Raw genomic sequence first — 14093 nt, forward strand, 5'->3', positions numbered from 1 at the left:
CTTATTCGAATCCGTTTTTGTAGAGTATCTCAATGATAGACAAAATATCTTAGATGACTCATGTAGGACCCTAAAAGTTCTTGGTAGTATCATGCAGCATTATATTTTTAACCACAATAACTGTAATTGAACCACAATTTAAAAAGTCTTATTACGAATATTCATTTTATTTTTGCATATTTGTTTAAAATGTGATGTATGGCTTGGTTTAGGACTTTACTAAGGTGGCGCCGCAGCACCGTGAGACTCCAGTATCATCACTGCACGACTGTCTTGTTTTCTGTAGATGGAAAAAACAAAACAAAGAAACAACTCTGAGCAGTACAATGGGCTGGAAAAGGAGCTCGGTCCTGACACTGGTGTATACTGCATCGCTCCATTTCTCTCTCACTCAACTCACACACAGAGACACCAAATACACTCACACACATTCAGTAAAAACATCACCTACATCCAAACACGTGATATGTATTGACAACTGTGTCATCTAAGTATCATTAAACCGAACAGTCCCCATAGACCAAATCTAGACACTGCTGCTCCAAATAGGCTAATAAGCTGCTGCTGAAACATAATGAAATGACTTTAGAGTGCTAACAAAGACCTTCTCTCAGTGATATCTAGCGAAAGAAAATATCAGTGTTGTCTACCTTATTAATGCTCATCCTTTATCATCATAATTGCATATTCTGTTAAACTGTGATTATCACCGTGAAATGACTTGCCAGCGGTAGATGAAAGGGACAAAAGGGAGCATAATAAACATTTTGTTCATTAGAGATGAGAGATTAATCAGAATGACAAACACAAAGTGAACCAGGTGGAGAGAGATAGGGGGAGATCTTTAAGGCCGTAGACAGAAAGGTAACCTTGCAGAGGAGGTCATTGAACCTTCGTTTCTGAAAGAGGAACTCAGCTTGGCTAATATCCAGCATTCAGTTCAGTACCTTTGGAGAAACTGCAGCCGCAGCATCATGTCAAACAGACATATTTCTCTTTGTCTTTACATGTCCGCTCTCCAGCAGTCGGCCTGCCTCCAACAGCAGCAGTAAGATAAAAACGTCAAGATTACCAGCCGTCTTATTCCAGTCCCTGACGTCTGCCACGTATGAAAAACATTCAGATCGTATGCTCATGACAGTAGCATCGGAACATTTTCATCCACTATTACAACAATAATAATAATATATATATAAAAAGACAGGAATGAGAGTGTTTTCTTAAAGCCCTTTTGATTACGTCACACTCTCTCCCCGGTTATCCAGTCTCATCCTGAAGATGAAGACGAAGTCACAGGTCAACAGTCACGCTGCTTCGAATCATCAGTCCTGCAGCTGAGGGTCGCTCACTGCATGCGGTCGGGCTGGTGCAGGGGGTAGTGCAGGAAGGCCTGCGGGGGGGCAGACATGGCGCTGAGTGCAGCCAGGGAAGGATGCATAGCGGTCGGAGGGGTCGGGGACGCGGTGAGAGTGGGCGCCGACGTGCCGGGGGAGAAGCTGTAGCTGAGGAAGCCGGCGGAGGGCGAGGGTGAGGCGGCGTAGGGGTACTGCTCCAGCCCGGGGTGGGCGTAGTGGCTGTAGGCGGAGCTGTAATCCAGGTAGGGGGAGGCGAGCGCTGCTGAGGGGCCGAGCTGGGACTGCAGCAGCAGGCTGGGCTGCAGGAAGGCCTGGGGGTACATGTACTGCTGGGCCAGCCTGGACACAGAGGACATCATCAGTCAATTGGTGGAGAAACAGAACATTCAAAGCCATCAATAATAATAGAATCACAATTGTATTCTGCATTTTGTATATTTTGTAAGTAATTACTGTTGTCTAATTTTTTTTTTCTTATGTAGGCCCACTTTTAGTTCTTTTTATTTATTTTTTTTTAAAAAAAATGGTGCTTTTCGTTGTAAAAATAGAAACATAATTCCATTTTCTTCTCGTTTAATTTCTGTGTAAATACAACAAAAATGTCATGTTCCAGTTTCTCAAATAAAAATGTAGTCTGGTGTACTGTAATTGTAAAATTAACAGCTTGTGTTTTATGGCAGGTCTATCTAAAGAAGCATTTGCAATATATAACATGTAATATTGGCATCTATATTTTATATATTGGTACTTTTATAGTCTTTAATCTCTAAATTATTTGGTGGCACCCAAAGACTATAAATCTTAGTTTTATAGTCTCATCTTAATAATAATCAGTCTATGGTGGTAACTGACTGAAGAAGCAACTACAGTTTTATCGTTAAGCCAATGACAATAGAGCTTTTAATGTTTTTTTGTTTATATGACATTTTCATATTTTTACATGTTTGCAAAAAATGGAAGAAATTACAGAGGACTGACACATCCAAATCTGTGTCTGAATATCCGATGACAACGCTGCAAAAATATGGATAATGTGTGTTCAAAACGTTGTATGGTGTGAGATCTTCAGATTAGTAAGTGTCAGTTAAAAAACAGTAATCAGAGACAGACAAACAATCAAAGCCAGCAGCTGCACGTTTCAAGATGAACAAACAGACTGTAGTTTCTTCACTAATTGTGTCCCAAGATTAAAGAGCTTGAGTCCTATTAAGGCGTCCTCTTCCTCCTTTAAGAGCAATTATCAGCACTGTTGCCTGAAAATAGATCTTCTCCCTTGTGTTTAAGCTTAATTAGCACACTTTCTGAGAAATACTACGATTTGTCCCAAATAAAACATCGCCCAATCAAAAACGCTCAATAGAAGAGAGAACCTAAATCACAATGTTGTATTTCTAAATTTGACATCTAAAATGTCATTTCTGAATTGTATTGCGTGTGCTCACACACACACACACACACACACACACACACACACACACACACACACACACACACACACACACACACACACACACACACACACACACACACACACACACACACACACACACACACACACACACACACACACACACACACACACACACACACACACACACACACACACACACACACACACACACACACACACACACACACACACACACACACACACACACACACACACACACACACACGAGCTGCCACGACAGATGTAGTGTAAGACAGTGTTGATACTCGGAGCCACGGCAGTAATGAGAGAAAATGTTCTCCACTGTCCTCCTGTATTCACTCATGCCCTTGCCTGAGGCTGCCCACTTAACCTGAACTGCCTCACTTACATCTGGCAAGAGCAACAGCGATAATATCAGAGGAACTGGGTTATTCTGCTTAAGTAAAAACAACCAAACATGACAGACTTTAACACTTTCACTCCCGTGACCTGCGCCTAAAGACAAAGCTGTTAACCTGACAGTAACCTTGTCACTGAGTCTGAAGTCAGAGCTGCTGCTGATGCTTACCCACAAACAGAGCCAGAGCAGGGATCAGATGCTTACACAACAAATAGAGGGACTTCACACTCACTCTGCTGTGTACACAACACACACAGGTACACACCACCGTGTACAGTATGCCTGCAAACATTCCTTCCGAAATGACCCATATTTTAGTTTATTTAACCTTATTGAGTCCATCTGAGAATCCTGAATTCCCCCAGAATTATCCTTGATTAACTTGAATGTCTACCTGAAAAAAGGATCTATGTATCTGTTCTTTCTTATAAAAGCCAAACTAAATAATACTTCACTTGATTTAACAGTTGATTTTAGGCTTTTATAAAAGGGTTATCTATAAGGTGTTTGTGTTTCACTGTTATTCCCACACAGTTATTTTGATACAGTTTACATTTTGTAAACCTTTTAGGACTTAAAATACATTTCAAATAAAGATTGTCTGGATTGTGTCTTTATTTCTCACTGAAAGGAAAAATCGAATAAACAGATTTTAGGAAATACTTTTACTTGATTTCTTGCCAAAGTTCAGAAAGAAGCCAATGTACGACCAATATGGAAGACAAAGACTAAAGACTAGATGTATCCTGCTGTTATACATATTTATGATGTATAATGTTTAGAGCTCAGTGGGAGTTGTTGTGTCACGCTCCTTCTACAATCTAGATTTTAGTACGGCCTTAAGTCTGAAAACACTAGCGGCGTGCAGGCAGGGGGTTGACAGGGTCCTGGTAACATAAACAAACATCCCCACAACAACTGTCATCACATTCCGTTTCTAATGTTCCTCTGAATGCTGCACAGAAATATGCTAACAGCAACTTTTACCAACTGAGCCCTGTCCCACTTTAACCAATGAAAAAAGCCTACAGATAAACATGGGGAAAAAACAGATATCTCTTGTTTTACCAAACCAAAAACTGCTTTAAGTTGCTGCCATTTTTTTTTTTTAGAAAAACATCAGACAGTAAGAGTAAGTGTCTGACTGAGAAAATTGGTTTTCAAGACTATAAAGGGAAGCAGCACGAAAGCAGCACCTTGACGGAGCGTTAAACCTGAAGACTAACGACACACAACATCACATTAAGTCAAAGTCCAGCTGAAGCTAACGTCGCCCCCCCATGACCCCTGTGACCCCTGTGAATCCCCTCTCTCCTCTCCAGCTCCGTCAGTCTCTCCCGCAGCAGAAGTGCAGCGTCATTCCCATGGCTGTGCGGCGCTGCCTGACAGATTTAATGTGACAGCGGCATCGTACGAGAGAGGGAGCTGCGCCTCACATTTTCCCCTCCCCATGCCTGGCATCATTGCTGGCTGTCAAACACACATTTATATATATACAGTATACACACGTAAGCAGGGGTGTAGACAAACATGCACGCAAACATTCACATCAATTACAAATCACCCATGCAGCAAAAGTGAACATGCAAGTCTGAGAGAAAGAACACTTAATGGGTTTTGTGTAGTCGGTTAAGCAGCTTAGAAAAGGATGTGAATTAGTGTCTGTGTGTGTGTGTGTGTGTGTGTGTGTGTGTGTGTGTGTGTGTGTGTGTGTGTGTGTGTGTGTGTGTGTGTGTGTGTGTGTGTGTGTGTGTGTGTGTGTGGGTCAGGCACAGCAGGGATAATTGGCGCAGCTGTATGGGTTTAGCTCACTAACAGACCCATGAGAGCAAAATAACCTCCACTGACTCCCCTCTCCAGGTTTACTCCCTCACACCCGGCTTCCTCTGCACTCCCCCTCACAGACCTTCCTCAAATCAAGGCGGCGGGGATAACAGAGGAAGAATGTACTGAATAAAAATTAAAAACGGGGTCGAGGTCAGGACTCGTTGGGCGAGGAGTGAGCGGGAGGGAGAGATGCTTAGAGGATCACCCATCATATCCCTCATGCCTCAGGACAGCCACGCTTTTAATAGTTCAGATCAGAGATGTGAGGAGGGTGAGTCAGTCAAAGAGACAAACAGACATTCATGGAGACACACACACATGACCCTTCGTCCTCTCTCCATAAACCCACACACACAGCTGGAGGGAGAGTGAGAGATAGAAAGGCCAACATCAGCGCTGGACACTCAGCCCTCATGTCAGCAAGGAAAAATACATCTGAATTAACATATTAATACAAATAGCGCTGCGTGGGGTAGAGGAAATATGACTTGTTTACCAAATCTTATTAAGGCAGTGTGGGTAAAGCTAATATTAATATGCTTAAGATGTTATGTGCTCAGAGTGTCAAATCATCAAATAAATATATGTGTTTTCAAAGCTTAGTTTCACTTGTTAAAATCCAGAAAGCATTGAAAAGAATCCAGTGCTGATCTTATAACAAGAAACTAAACAACAATTATAACCTCAGTTAATTTAAACTTGAACTAACCTTTATTAAGAATTTACAAGCATTATTATAAGCAATATTTTTAATGGTTTCTGATACACTATAATGTGGCTTTAGCAGTTATAACAACACACATTAGTCTACTTGTTAAGCTCTTCCTAAAAAAGCACCTGTAACTTGTATAATAGTTAATTATAATTAGACAATATACTGGTTGTCTTCATTCAACATATATCCAGCACGAAATACATCATATTTATTCTTTATTGTAATTTCATTATGAATAAATATACTACATAGACACAATTATGTGTTTCTATCCATACTGTTATCATGGGTTCATTAATGATTTATCCAGGTGTTTTAATGGTTGCCAAATACATGAATTAGCACCCTTATTTCTGCCTACAACTAGATTATAATGTGTGAATAAACCGTTTATGACGTGTCTATTTACGGCATGCTAAATGCTTACACATTACAAGCCGTTTAGAGGTTTTTACCGTGAAGCACCTGCAGGTAAATGATGTGTAAATCAAGTGTTGAGTTAGCCATCTCATTAAATCTAGATTTGTATATTTTCATGCCTATTCAGTTTACGGCTCCAACAAAGTACTACATTTTGAATATAGATCAAAATGTTTGTCATCTTTTAACAGACAACTGAACAAAATGGGAGCTTTCTGTGCTATGAAAAGCATCAAACAAGACCTTTTTTCATGTTCTTCAAATTAGGCTTTCATGCGACAAAAGTGCCTCTCCTAATTGGGTCCCCGGATAAGAGAAATATACCCCGGAGGATTCACTGTCAACCTGAACCCCCTCGACAGACAGATAAGAGTGATAACTTCAGGCTGAGACAGAGAGATAATTTAGAGGGGGAGGAAGGCAGCTGAAGAAGAAGAGAGAAAATAATCAGAGACGTACTGTAGAGAGTAAACGGTCGGGGGTGTGTGAAAGCAGTCGACATGTTTTATGTTTCCTCAAAAAGACTGAGGAAAATGTTTCCCTCGAACACAGGAACGAGCTCCAGCGTCACGTCAATACCGCCGGCCCTAAAGCTTCACTGCACCCAGACAAAACCATGCCCGGCCACAGGTGTGCTGTTAGTCTGTCTCCCCCCCTCCTCCCACTGCTTCAACAGGAAGTACTGCCGCCCCCCACCTTAAACCGCACATCTCCTTTCTGTCTCTCAAAATAATAAACACCAGAATGTTAAACAGGAAATGTAATTTCACTTCTGCCAAGCAGCGACGTTGGGTGCTAAAGGCAGACAGCAGGCAGCCATGGGCGACAGATGCACACCCCCCCCCCACACGCACACACAAACCCTCCCCCATAAGAGAACATCTCCCCCCTCCTCCCTCACGATTCAGCTGAACCTCAAAGCCACATTTGGCGTCAACCCGTCCTCTGTCCTCTTAAAACTTAAAGCAAATACGCAGGGGCAGCAGACGGAGCTGTGCTTTGTTTGAGTTTGTTTTTTGTTATTTGCTGTTTAATTATGTGAGTGTTAGACCTTGAAGCCCCCCGGGAGGAGAAGGAGACAGGGGAACAAAAGACCTGCAGAGATATTATGAGTTATAGATGGATCAAGTATTGAGATTTTAAGAAAGAGTTTGACATACAACACCATTTCTGTCTATTCTGTCTAGTAAACGTGAAGCTAGAGCTTAGCCTATTAAAAGAGCTTGACTCTGAGGAAAACAGCTATCCTGGCTCTTTCCAAAAGTAATAAACTCTTTATCAAGATTATACAACATGTGTTGAATTAGAGACTTTTAGAGGTGAAGTTGGGAAGATTTCATTTTGACAGAGTTGAATCTAGCAAGTGATTCTACATCTGAATCATGTATTTTACAAATGTTTATATTCTGTGTTGAATACCTATCATATAGCATGTGTTAATAGGACAATAAAAAACAACAACCTAGATAGATAGATAGATAGAATCGGAGGGATGAAACCCCTCTTTAATGGTCACACATGCAGAGCACACAGCACACACAGTGACATTTGGCCTCTGCTTTTAACCCATCCTAGTACCAGGAGTGTAGAACTAGGAGCAGTGGGCAGCTATTGTACAGCGCCCGGGGAGCAATGGGAGTGGGGGGCGGGGGGGTTGCTAACCTATGCTGTTAGCAAAATGTAACCGTATTTTTATTTGAATGAATGTAAAGCAAGTGCGACCATATCCACCACAACAAATGGTGTCACTTTAAAAACACAAGTGTGCGTAGTATAAACAATCTAAATGAATCTGTATCTTGAAGGAAAACCTTTGATTGCTACACCTACATCCCTGTAATTTTGTGATGGACGGAAAAGACTCCTGTTCTCCGTCAGCAGCACAGGCCTGTTCAAATCACAAGTTATAGCTTGTTCTTAAAATAAAAGTCCTTGACTTGCCCAAGAAATGTCGGAATGTGACTGCAGTCATACTGATCATGTCAAAGACACAAGGAGCCTCGGAGCAGAGGGATCTGAGCTGGACAGATGCTCCCTTTGCATAATGGAAAATATAAAGAATTTGTCCGGATGTGTGTCTTATTTAACCCTTTTAAGAGTTTCGGTCTACTTTATAAACTATAGTAATTAAACCACAGAGTGACATATTAAGGTTGTGAGAGTTTCCTGTTGATCTGAAATTAATTTGCTTTTCACTGAAAGCCCAAAACACCTTGCAGCTGTGTTGTTGCAAAACTGGTATCGCTTCTTCTACTACATAAAACTTTAGTCCAAAAACACGACAAAACCAACTGACCTAATTTACATCGATATATCTTCAGTGCATTATTTTTGCAAAGGAATTTATTTTGAGGATTTGCTTAATTTCTCTATTTTAAATCTTTTTGAATCGAACATCTCTGCGCATTGTTGTTCAAGGTTCTGAAACAGGATTGATGATGACCTCAATGTATGGTAGTGTAATTGAAACATTGATTTTAATAAAAAAAAAAGTAAATTAAAGTTTTATAAAGTTGTCAATAATTCTTATTGAAACTTACATTTAAAGGAAAGCAGTGACTTTCTCATTTAACTGTTGCTTGAAGGTAAAAATCATCCACAACACTTTATCAATTACATTCTCTCCAATAGAAGTCACTTCACAAAGAGAAAACACAGACATTAGTTAAATGTATTCTTTGACGGCTGATTAATGCATGAATCGTCAATTTTGTAATTGTTAAAATGCAAAACACACCAAATCCTATACAAATCTGTTACAACCATCTTAATGCTTCAAATTGCAGATGTTTCCACTCTGATAAACAAAGTGCCACCTCCTGTGTGTGTTTGCCTGAAGGGTGTGCTTGTTTTTAGTGTGCCAGGTGATGTTTCCGCCTCTTTTGTTCCAGTTTGCGAGGTGTCGAAGCTGTGACTCTTCCCTGAAGCAGAGATTAAAACTCCCTTTGGTTCCGATGTCCGATTTCACCGTGGGAGACTTTCAATCAACCCGTCATCACTCATTCATAGACTCATCTGGGTCAGCCTCAATTCCCTCATCGGTCATTTAGACATTGAGGACTGCAATATTAATAGCACTCAGAACAGTTGTGGTTTTTAATGGACTTCTCTGTGGCCACAGCATCAGAACTTGTCATCCTGCAGAAAGTCAGTGTGAAAATCTCTTTTTCCAAAACACCACACCGTGCATGTTGCTTCAAAACACCTCTTAAATATAGAAGATACAAACTTTTCAAGCAACCAAAGACCAAAACATGTTTGCTCTCTTCTCCCCAGAGAGCAGATATTTAATTTAACAATAATCTCGTCTAAGATAACCTAAACAACATCACTGAATATCTGAGTCACGCCTCAGTATGTGTTATAGGGATTCGACCTACAGTGTAACAGCCCTTGAAATGAATCATCCTGTTATTATTAGGAAGTGACTCAATAAGGTTTTTTGTTTTTGAGTTGACACTGAAACCCTGAGACTCTGGATGAGGAGGCAGAACGTCCGTCTTCCTGTAAACATGTGGATAACAAGAAGTTTTCAGGACAAGGCTAGTTTCTGAGAAAGCCACCTATAAAGCCTCTGTTCCAGTACATTAGGAACACTGACAGAACCTTCATTATGATTATTATTTTGTCTAAATGGTCTGCAAAGGCTAAAATCCCAAAGTCTCCTCCAGAGCGAGTTTCTCTAACACACACTCCCCCTGCCTGAAACACCTCCATTGGACTCCTTTGTTTACTTACATATCATATTGACATCACTACGTAACACTTGCCCTTCTATAGCGCTCAAACCAGTGGCGTAACTATCGACGGTGCAGCCGGTGCCACGCACCGGGGCCCAGACCCAGCAAGGCGCCCATGCAAAATAAAAGATTAAGTTTATATATATTTTGTAAACATTTTTTGAAATATTTTTTTATTGGGGCCCCAATGGCATTGACCGGTTCACGCAGTCTTCAAAGTAACCAAGCAACCTAAATTAATTTGTAATTTATCTGTCCAATTACCTAGCTCCCTTTCATGTCATGTGATACCTTGCGTGACGAGCGAACCGTTTAATCAACCTGTACTGTACTGTAGCTAGCAGCAGCAAGTTCAGTAGCATTATAAAAAATGTAATAGCTTGCATTTATAATGTACAGCAAACCAAAGCACAAGAGCAACGCTCAAAAGAGAAAGGACAAGAGAGAACAAGGAGATGTAACAGCTAAATTGACAAAATTAGACATTTTTTTTTGTCATACATCATCCTCGAAATCGAGCGCTAACGTAAGCAATGTTGACGTGCATCAGCAGCCGGAACCAGAGGCTAACGATAGCTCACCGGCCTCACCACCATCATTGCCATCTAGCTCCACAAGTGAAGCTGTATCCGTGGCCGTGGCTGTGCAACCTTCTTTTCCAGCCAGCCAGGAGGAGAGGCTGGATTTGGCTGTGCCCGGCGGTGGTCCAACAGTTCCCCCAAGGGCCCCAACCGATAGGGGACTCTATGGCGCTATTGAGACCCCCAACGCCAAGATCAAAAGCTATATTATAGCAACCGGTCTATGTAGGCCTACCGGCCCATTCCCCAGAGACAAACATCGAGGAAACAGGTTTAACCCTCTTCTTAGTTCGCTGTGCCATTGTCAGGCTGTGGTGGTCTGAGGCCAGGGCAGGCTGTTGTTGATAGCCTATACATGTGGCGCTTCTGAGTGGTTGTGTATGTCCGTGCGTGTGTGAGCGCATCTGCGTGCGCTTATGTTTGGGGCGATGGGGGGGCCCCAAAACAATATTTGCACCGGGGCCAATCACAACCTTGTTACGTCACTGGCTCAAACACATTGTAGGTAAGTGGCTGTATATCTCTAAGCGGTTGACGAATGACAACAGAGCCAGCTAACCAATCAGTGCAGACTGGGCTCTGGTTTCAGACAGAGGGTGAAAAGAGCCCATAGCACACAGTATGAACAAAAAAAGACCCTTTTGAACATTAAAGGTAGTATAATATAGTTATTTTAATCAAACTTTTTCCTGCTCACCCTGCGTCCCCTTTCATGTGCCCTTATCCTACACTGTTGGATTCTAAAGGTCAAAAACTCCTATTCCACAGTCAGTTGCAATGAACATATCTGAGTTTGCCATGTGTTAATAAGAAGCAGAAGATAACTCAGTCTTTCTGCAAATTCCTAAACATAGTCTTTACAAACAGCCTTCTCTAGGCATCAAGAGAAAACAATCACAGTTCTTTCCGTGTCCTTGTCACCCTGTGTCTCTCCCTCTCATGTAGTTACATTTATTAAGCGTTCATCTGTAATGCAGAAATATGAATTAAGCATTCAACGTCTTCTGGGATATCTGGCTAACATCCCCAGAAACATTAAATAGTTATAATATAATTTCTCTGTATGCACGAACATCAGGAAAAAAGAGGTAATGGCAGCAGTGCATGCGTGTGTGATAAGAAAGAGAGAACGGATGTAGGGAAGTTAGACTAAATGGCTTGTTGCCTCAGTAAAGCCCAAGTCATGCATGACACAAATTCAGAATGTAGCTTCGTGTGTTTAATGGCCCAGAACGAGAGAGGGAGACGACAGAAGACAAATCAAAACGTGAAGAAAAGATACAGATACGTGTGCAGGGCTGAACATATCTGAACACACATCATTTGTGTTGTATGTGATGCCTTCTTTTCTTTCTTTACACATACAGTACGTGGCAATAACCACCATAACCCCGGGTGGAGAACAGCATCAAGTGCTTACAAATGTCAAGGACGGAGGAGTGAGATGTATTGTGTTGAGGAGGAGGAGGAGGAGGAGGAGGAGGAGGAGGAGGAGGAGGCAGGTGTGAGAGAAAGAAAGAGAAATGGAAATAGAGCTATTGATTATTCTCCTTCTTACCCATATTGCCTCTGAGCCCACGTAGGATGGACTTGCTGAACTCCAACAGAGAGACCTGCAGACAAAGAAGAAAGAGAGGCAGCGGTGAGGATGGATATTTCAGCTACCGGCTGCATAAAGAGAGACGGGCAGACGAGGACAGATATCTCAGATGTTAGCATGCATCCGGAGGTATCTGTTATTCCCTCAGTATACACACATGCTCGATACGAAATAATAAAGCGCTCCATTGAACACAAACATCTGTGACCTCGCTGCCTCCAGAGTTCATCGGGAATCAGATGAAGCTGAGTAAGAAAGGGGAAATGTATCCTCCTCCTCTGACTTCTTGTCAACATTCCTCCAGCTATTATTCCTTTCTTACATCTCCTTTCACTGTACAGCCATGACTTCATCAGCACCCTTTCTTTTGTTCAAATGTATATATATATCTAAATGCACATTTTATTTCTTCGCCAGCACAAAGAGGAGACAGTCACACTGTTATTTTCTTGTTCTTAACAGTCCCATCCCCTCCTCCTCTTCTTATTCTCTTCCTCTCCTATTTGCTCACACAGAATAACAAAATACCAAGCGCTGCCATCTCCCATCAGCTGCAGGCTCGGGGGGTTGCGTCGCAGCCCAAGAATAAGGACACACAGTCAGTTATTGTTGGCGCCTGTGTTTGTCAATCATACCTACACTTGATGGTATTTCAGCCAGCGAGCTTTTAAACACAGCGGCGAGGGAGAGCCGCTGTCAGGGTCTGGTGTGCAGCGAGACATCGGAGGGGGAAGCACAAAGCGTGTGTGCTGGTGGTTAACACTAAAAAAGCCCTGCGGCATGAAAGCTGTGCATTTAATCAAGTAAACAATGAGAGGTATTGTGGGAATGAGCACAGACAGATGGCTGAAGAAAGCATACCAGTGGCTGTGCGTGTTTTATCCCACTGACCTCAAATCTGTAGACATATTCATCGGTTTAGAGATGTACTATCTTCCAGGCAGCTGTGTGCTTCTCTTCATTTCAGGGAACCATCATGCAGAGATTAGCAGAAACTCAACTGGACCTCCACCATAATATGGTAATGTTGCAAGCACAGAATATGTGGAAACATTTCCTTTAGATTTCCTGCACCTGTAGAATGCAGTTATATATATTTGACAGCCAATTCCTGCAGAAATCTATTTCATACACCCAATTCGTTTTGGATTATTCTACCCAGAATATGCAGTAGTAAGCTTTACCATTTGACAGTAGACATACAGTACTGTTGACCTTAAAACACAGATGATTTCATGTTTATTGTAGTGGATGATTTAAGTATCTGCAGACCAAAGGTTATATGGATGTTAGGACAACAATACAGCTCTTTTTTAAAAGTGAAACAACATACTTGTTGTGACATAATTTAAAAGATTTCTTTAGTAGTAACAAACGGGGTTTTGGGACTTAGTGCCACAGTCCTGTTAGAGAAGCCAGAAAGTATCCAGAGAATAACTAACACATTGTTTGTTTGGGCCTTTTGTGTTATTTCTCTTATAAAAAGTAGAATATACCCGGCCTTATTCTTTTTATCATTTGTGGTTATTTGGTTGAACATGATCCAGACAAACCTTCTGATATAAGTTTAAACCCTGAGTGTGTGGCTGTGATCTAACACTTACTGGTCTGTGCGCTGCGTGGCTTTGCTCCCAGGTACGCCAGGTTCACATTGGCCTTCCTGCCGTCGATGATGGGGTTCGGGTCCTTACACACCCGCTCTGCTGCTCCCCTGTCCACCATGGTCACCTGTTGATGATGTCAGAGCATTAGGGATAAATAATCACTGTTTAAGCGTCATGTGAAGGCTTCTGTATTGAGTGTTGAAGGAGTGATTGATGAAGCATGATGAAGCAACAGAGGGGGGAGGGTCTGCTGTCCTTGTCTCTCCTCAAATGATTCAATCGTTTTGCTAAATGTGTGAGGAGACACTGACTCCACCGCATGAAGACAGCCATCAGTGAGTTTTAATGCTTCCGATGGAGCTCATGTAGGAGGCAGATTTCTTTCTTTTTTTATACAGGGCTGCCAAGGATGAAATACT

General features: G+C 41.8%; 1 protein-coding gene across 1 annotated transcript in view; it reads right to left on the minus strand.

Annotated features, from left to right (window-relative positions):
* Nucleotides 1-137: 137 nt before the first annotated feature.
* Nucleotides 138-14093, minus strand: part of rbm38 (RNA binding motif protein 38) — a 15554-nt gene continuing 1598 nt past the window's right edge. The window contains exons 2-4 of the mRNA XM_079679479.1: nt 13675-13798; nt 12029-12083; nt 138-1694 (exon numbers count right to left, since the gene is read on the minus strand). Coding sequence (XP_079535605.1) covers nt 1346-1694; nt 12029-12083; nt 13675-13798 — 528 coding nt within the window. The 3' untranslated portion in view covers nt 138-1345. The remainder of the gene's footprint in view (nt 1695-12028; nt 12084-13674; nt 13799-14093) is intronic.

This window comes from Notothenia rossii, assembly GCF_949606895.1.
Source record: "Notothenia rossii genome assembly, chromosome: 4".
Lineage (NCBI taxonomy): Eukaryota > Metazoa > Chordata > Actinopteri > Perciformes > Nototheniidae > Notothenia > Notothenia rossii.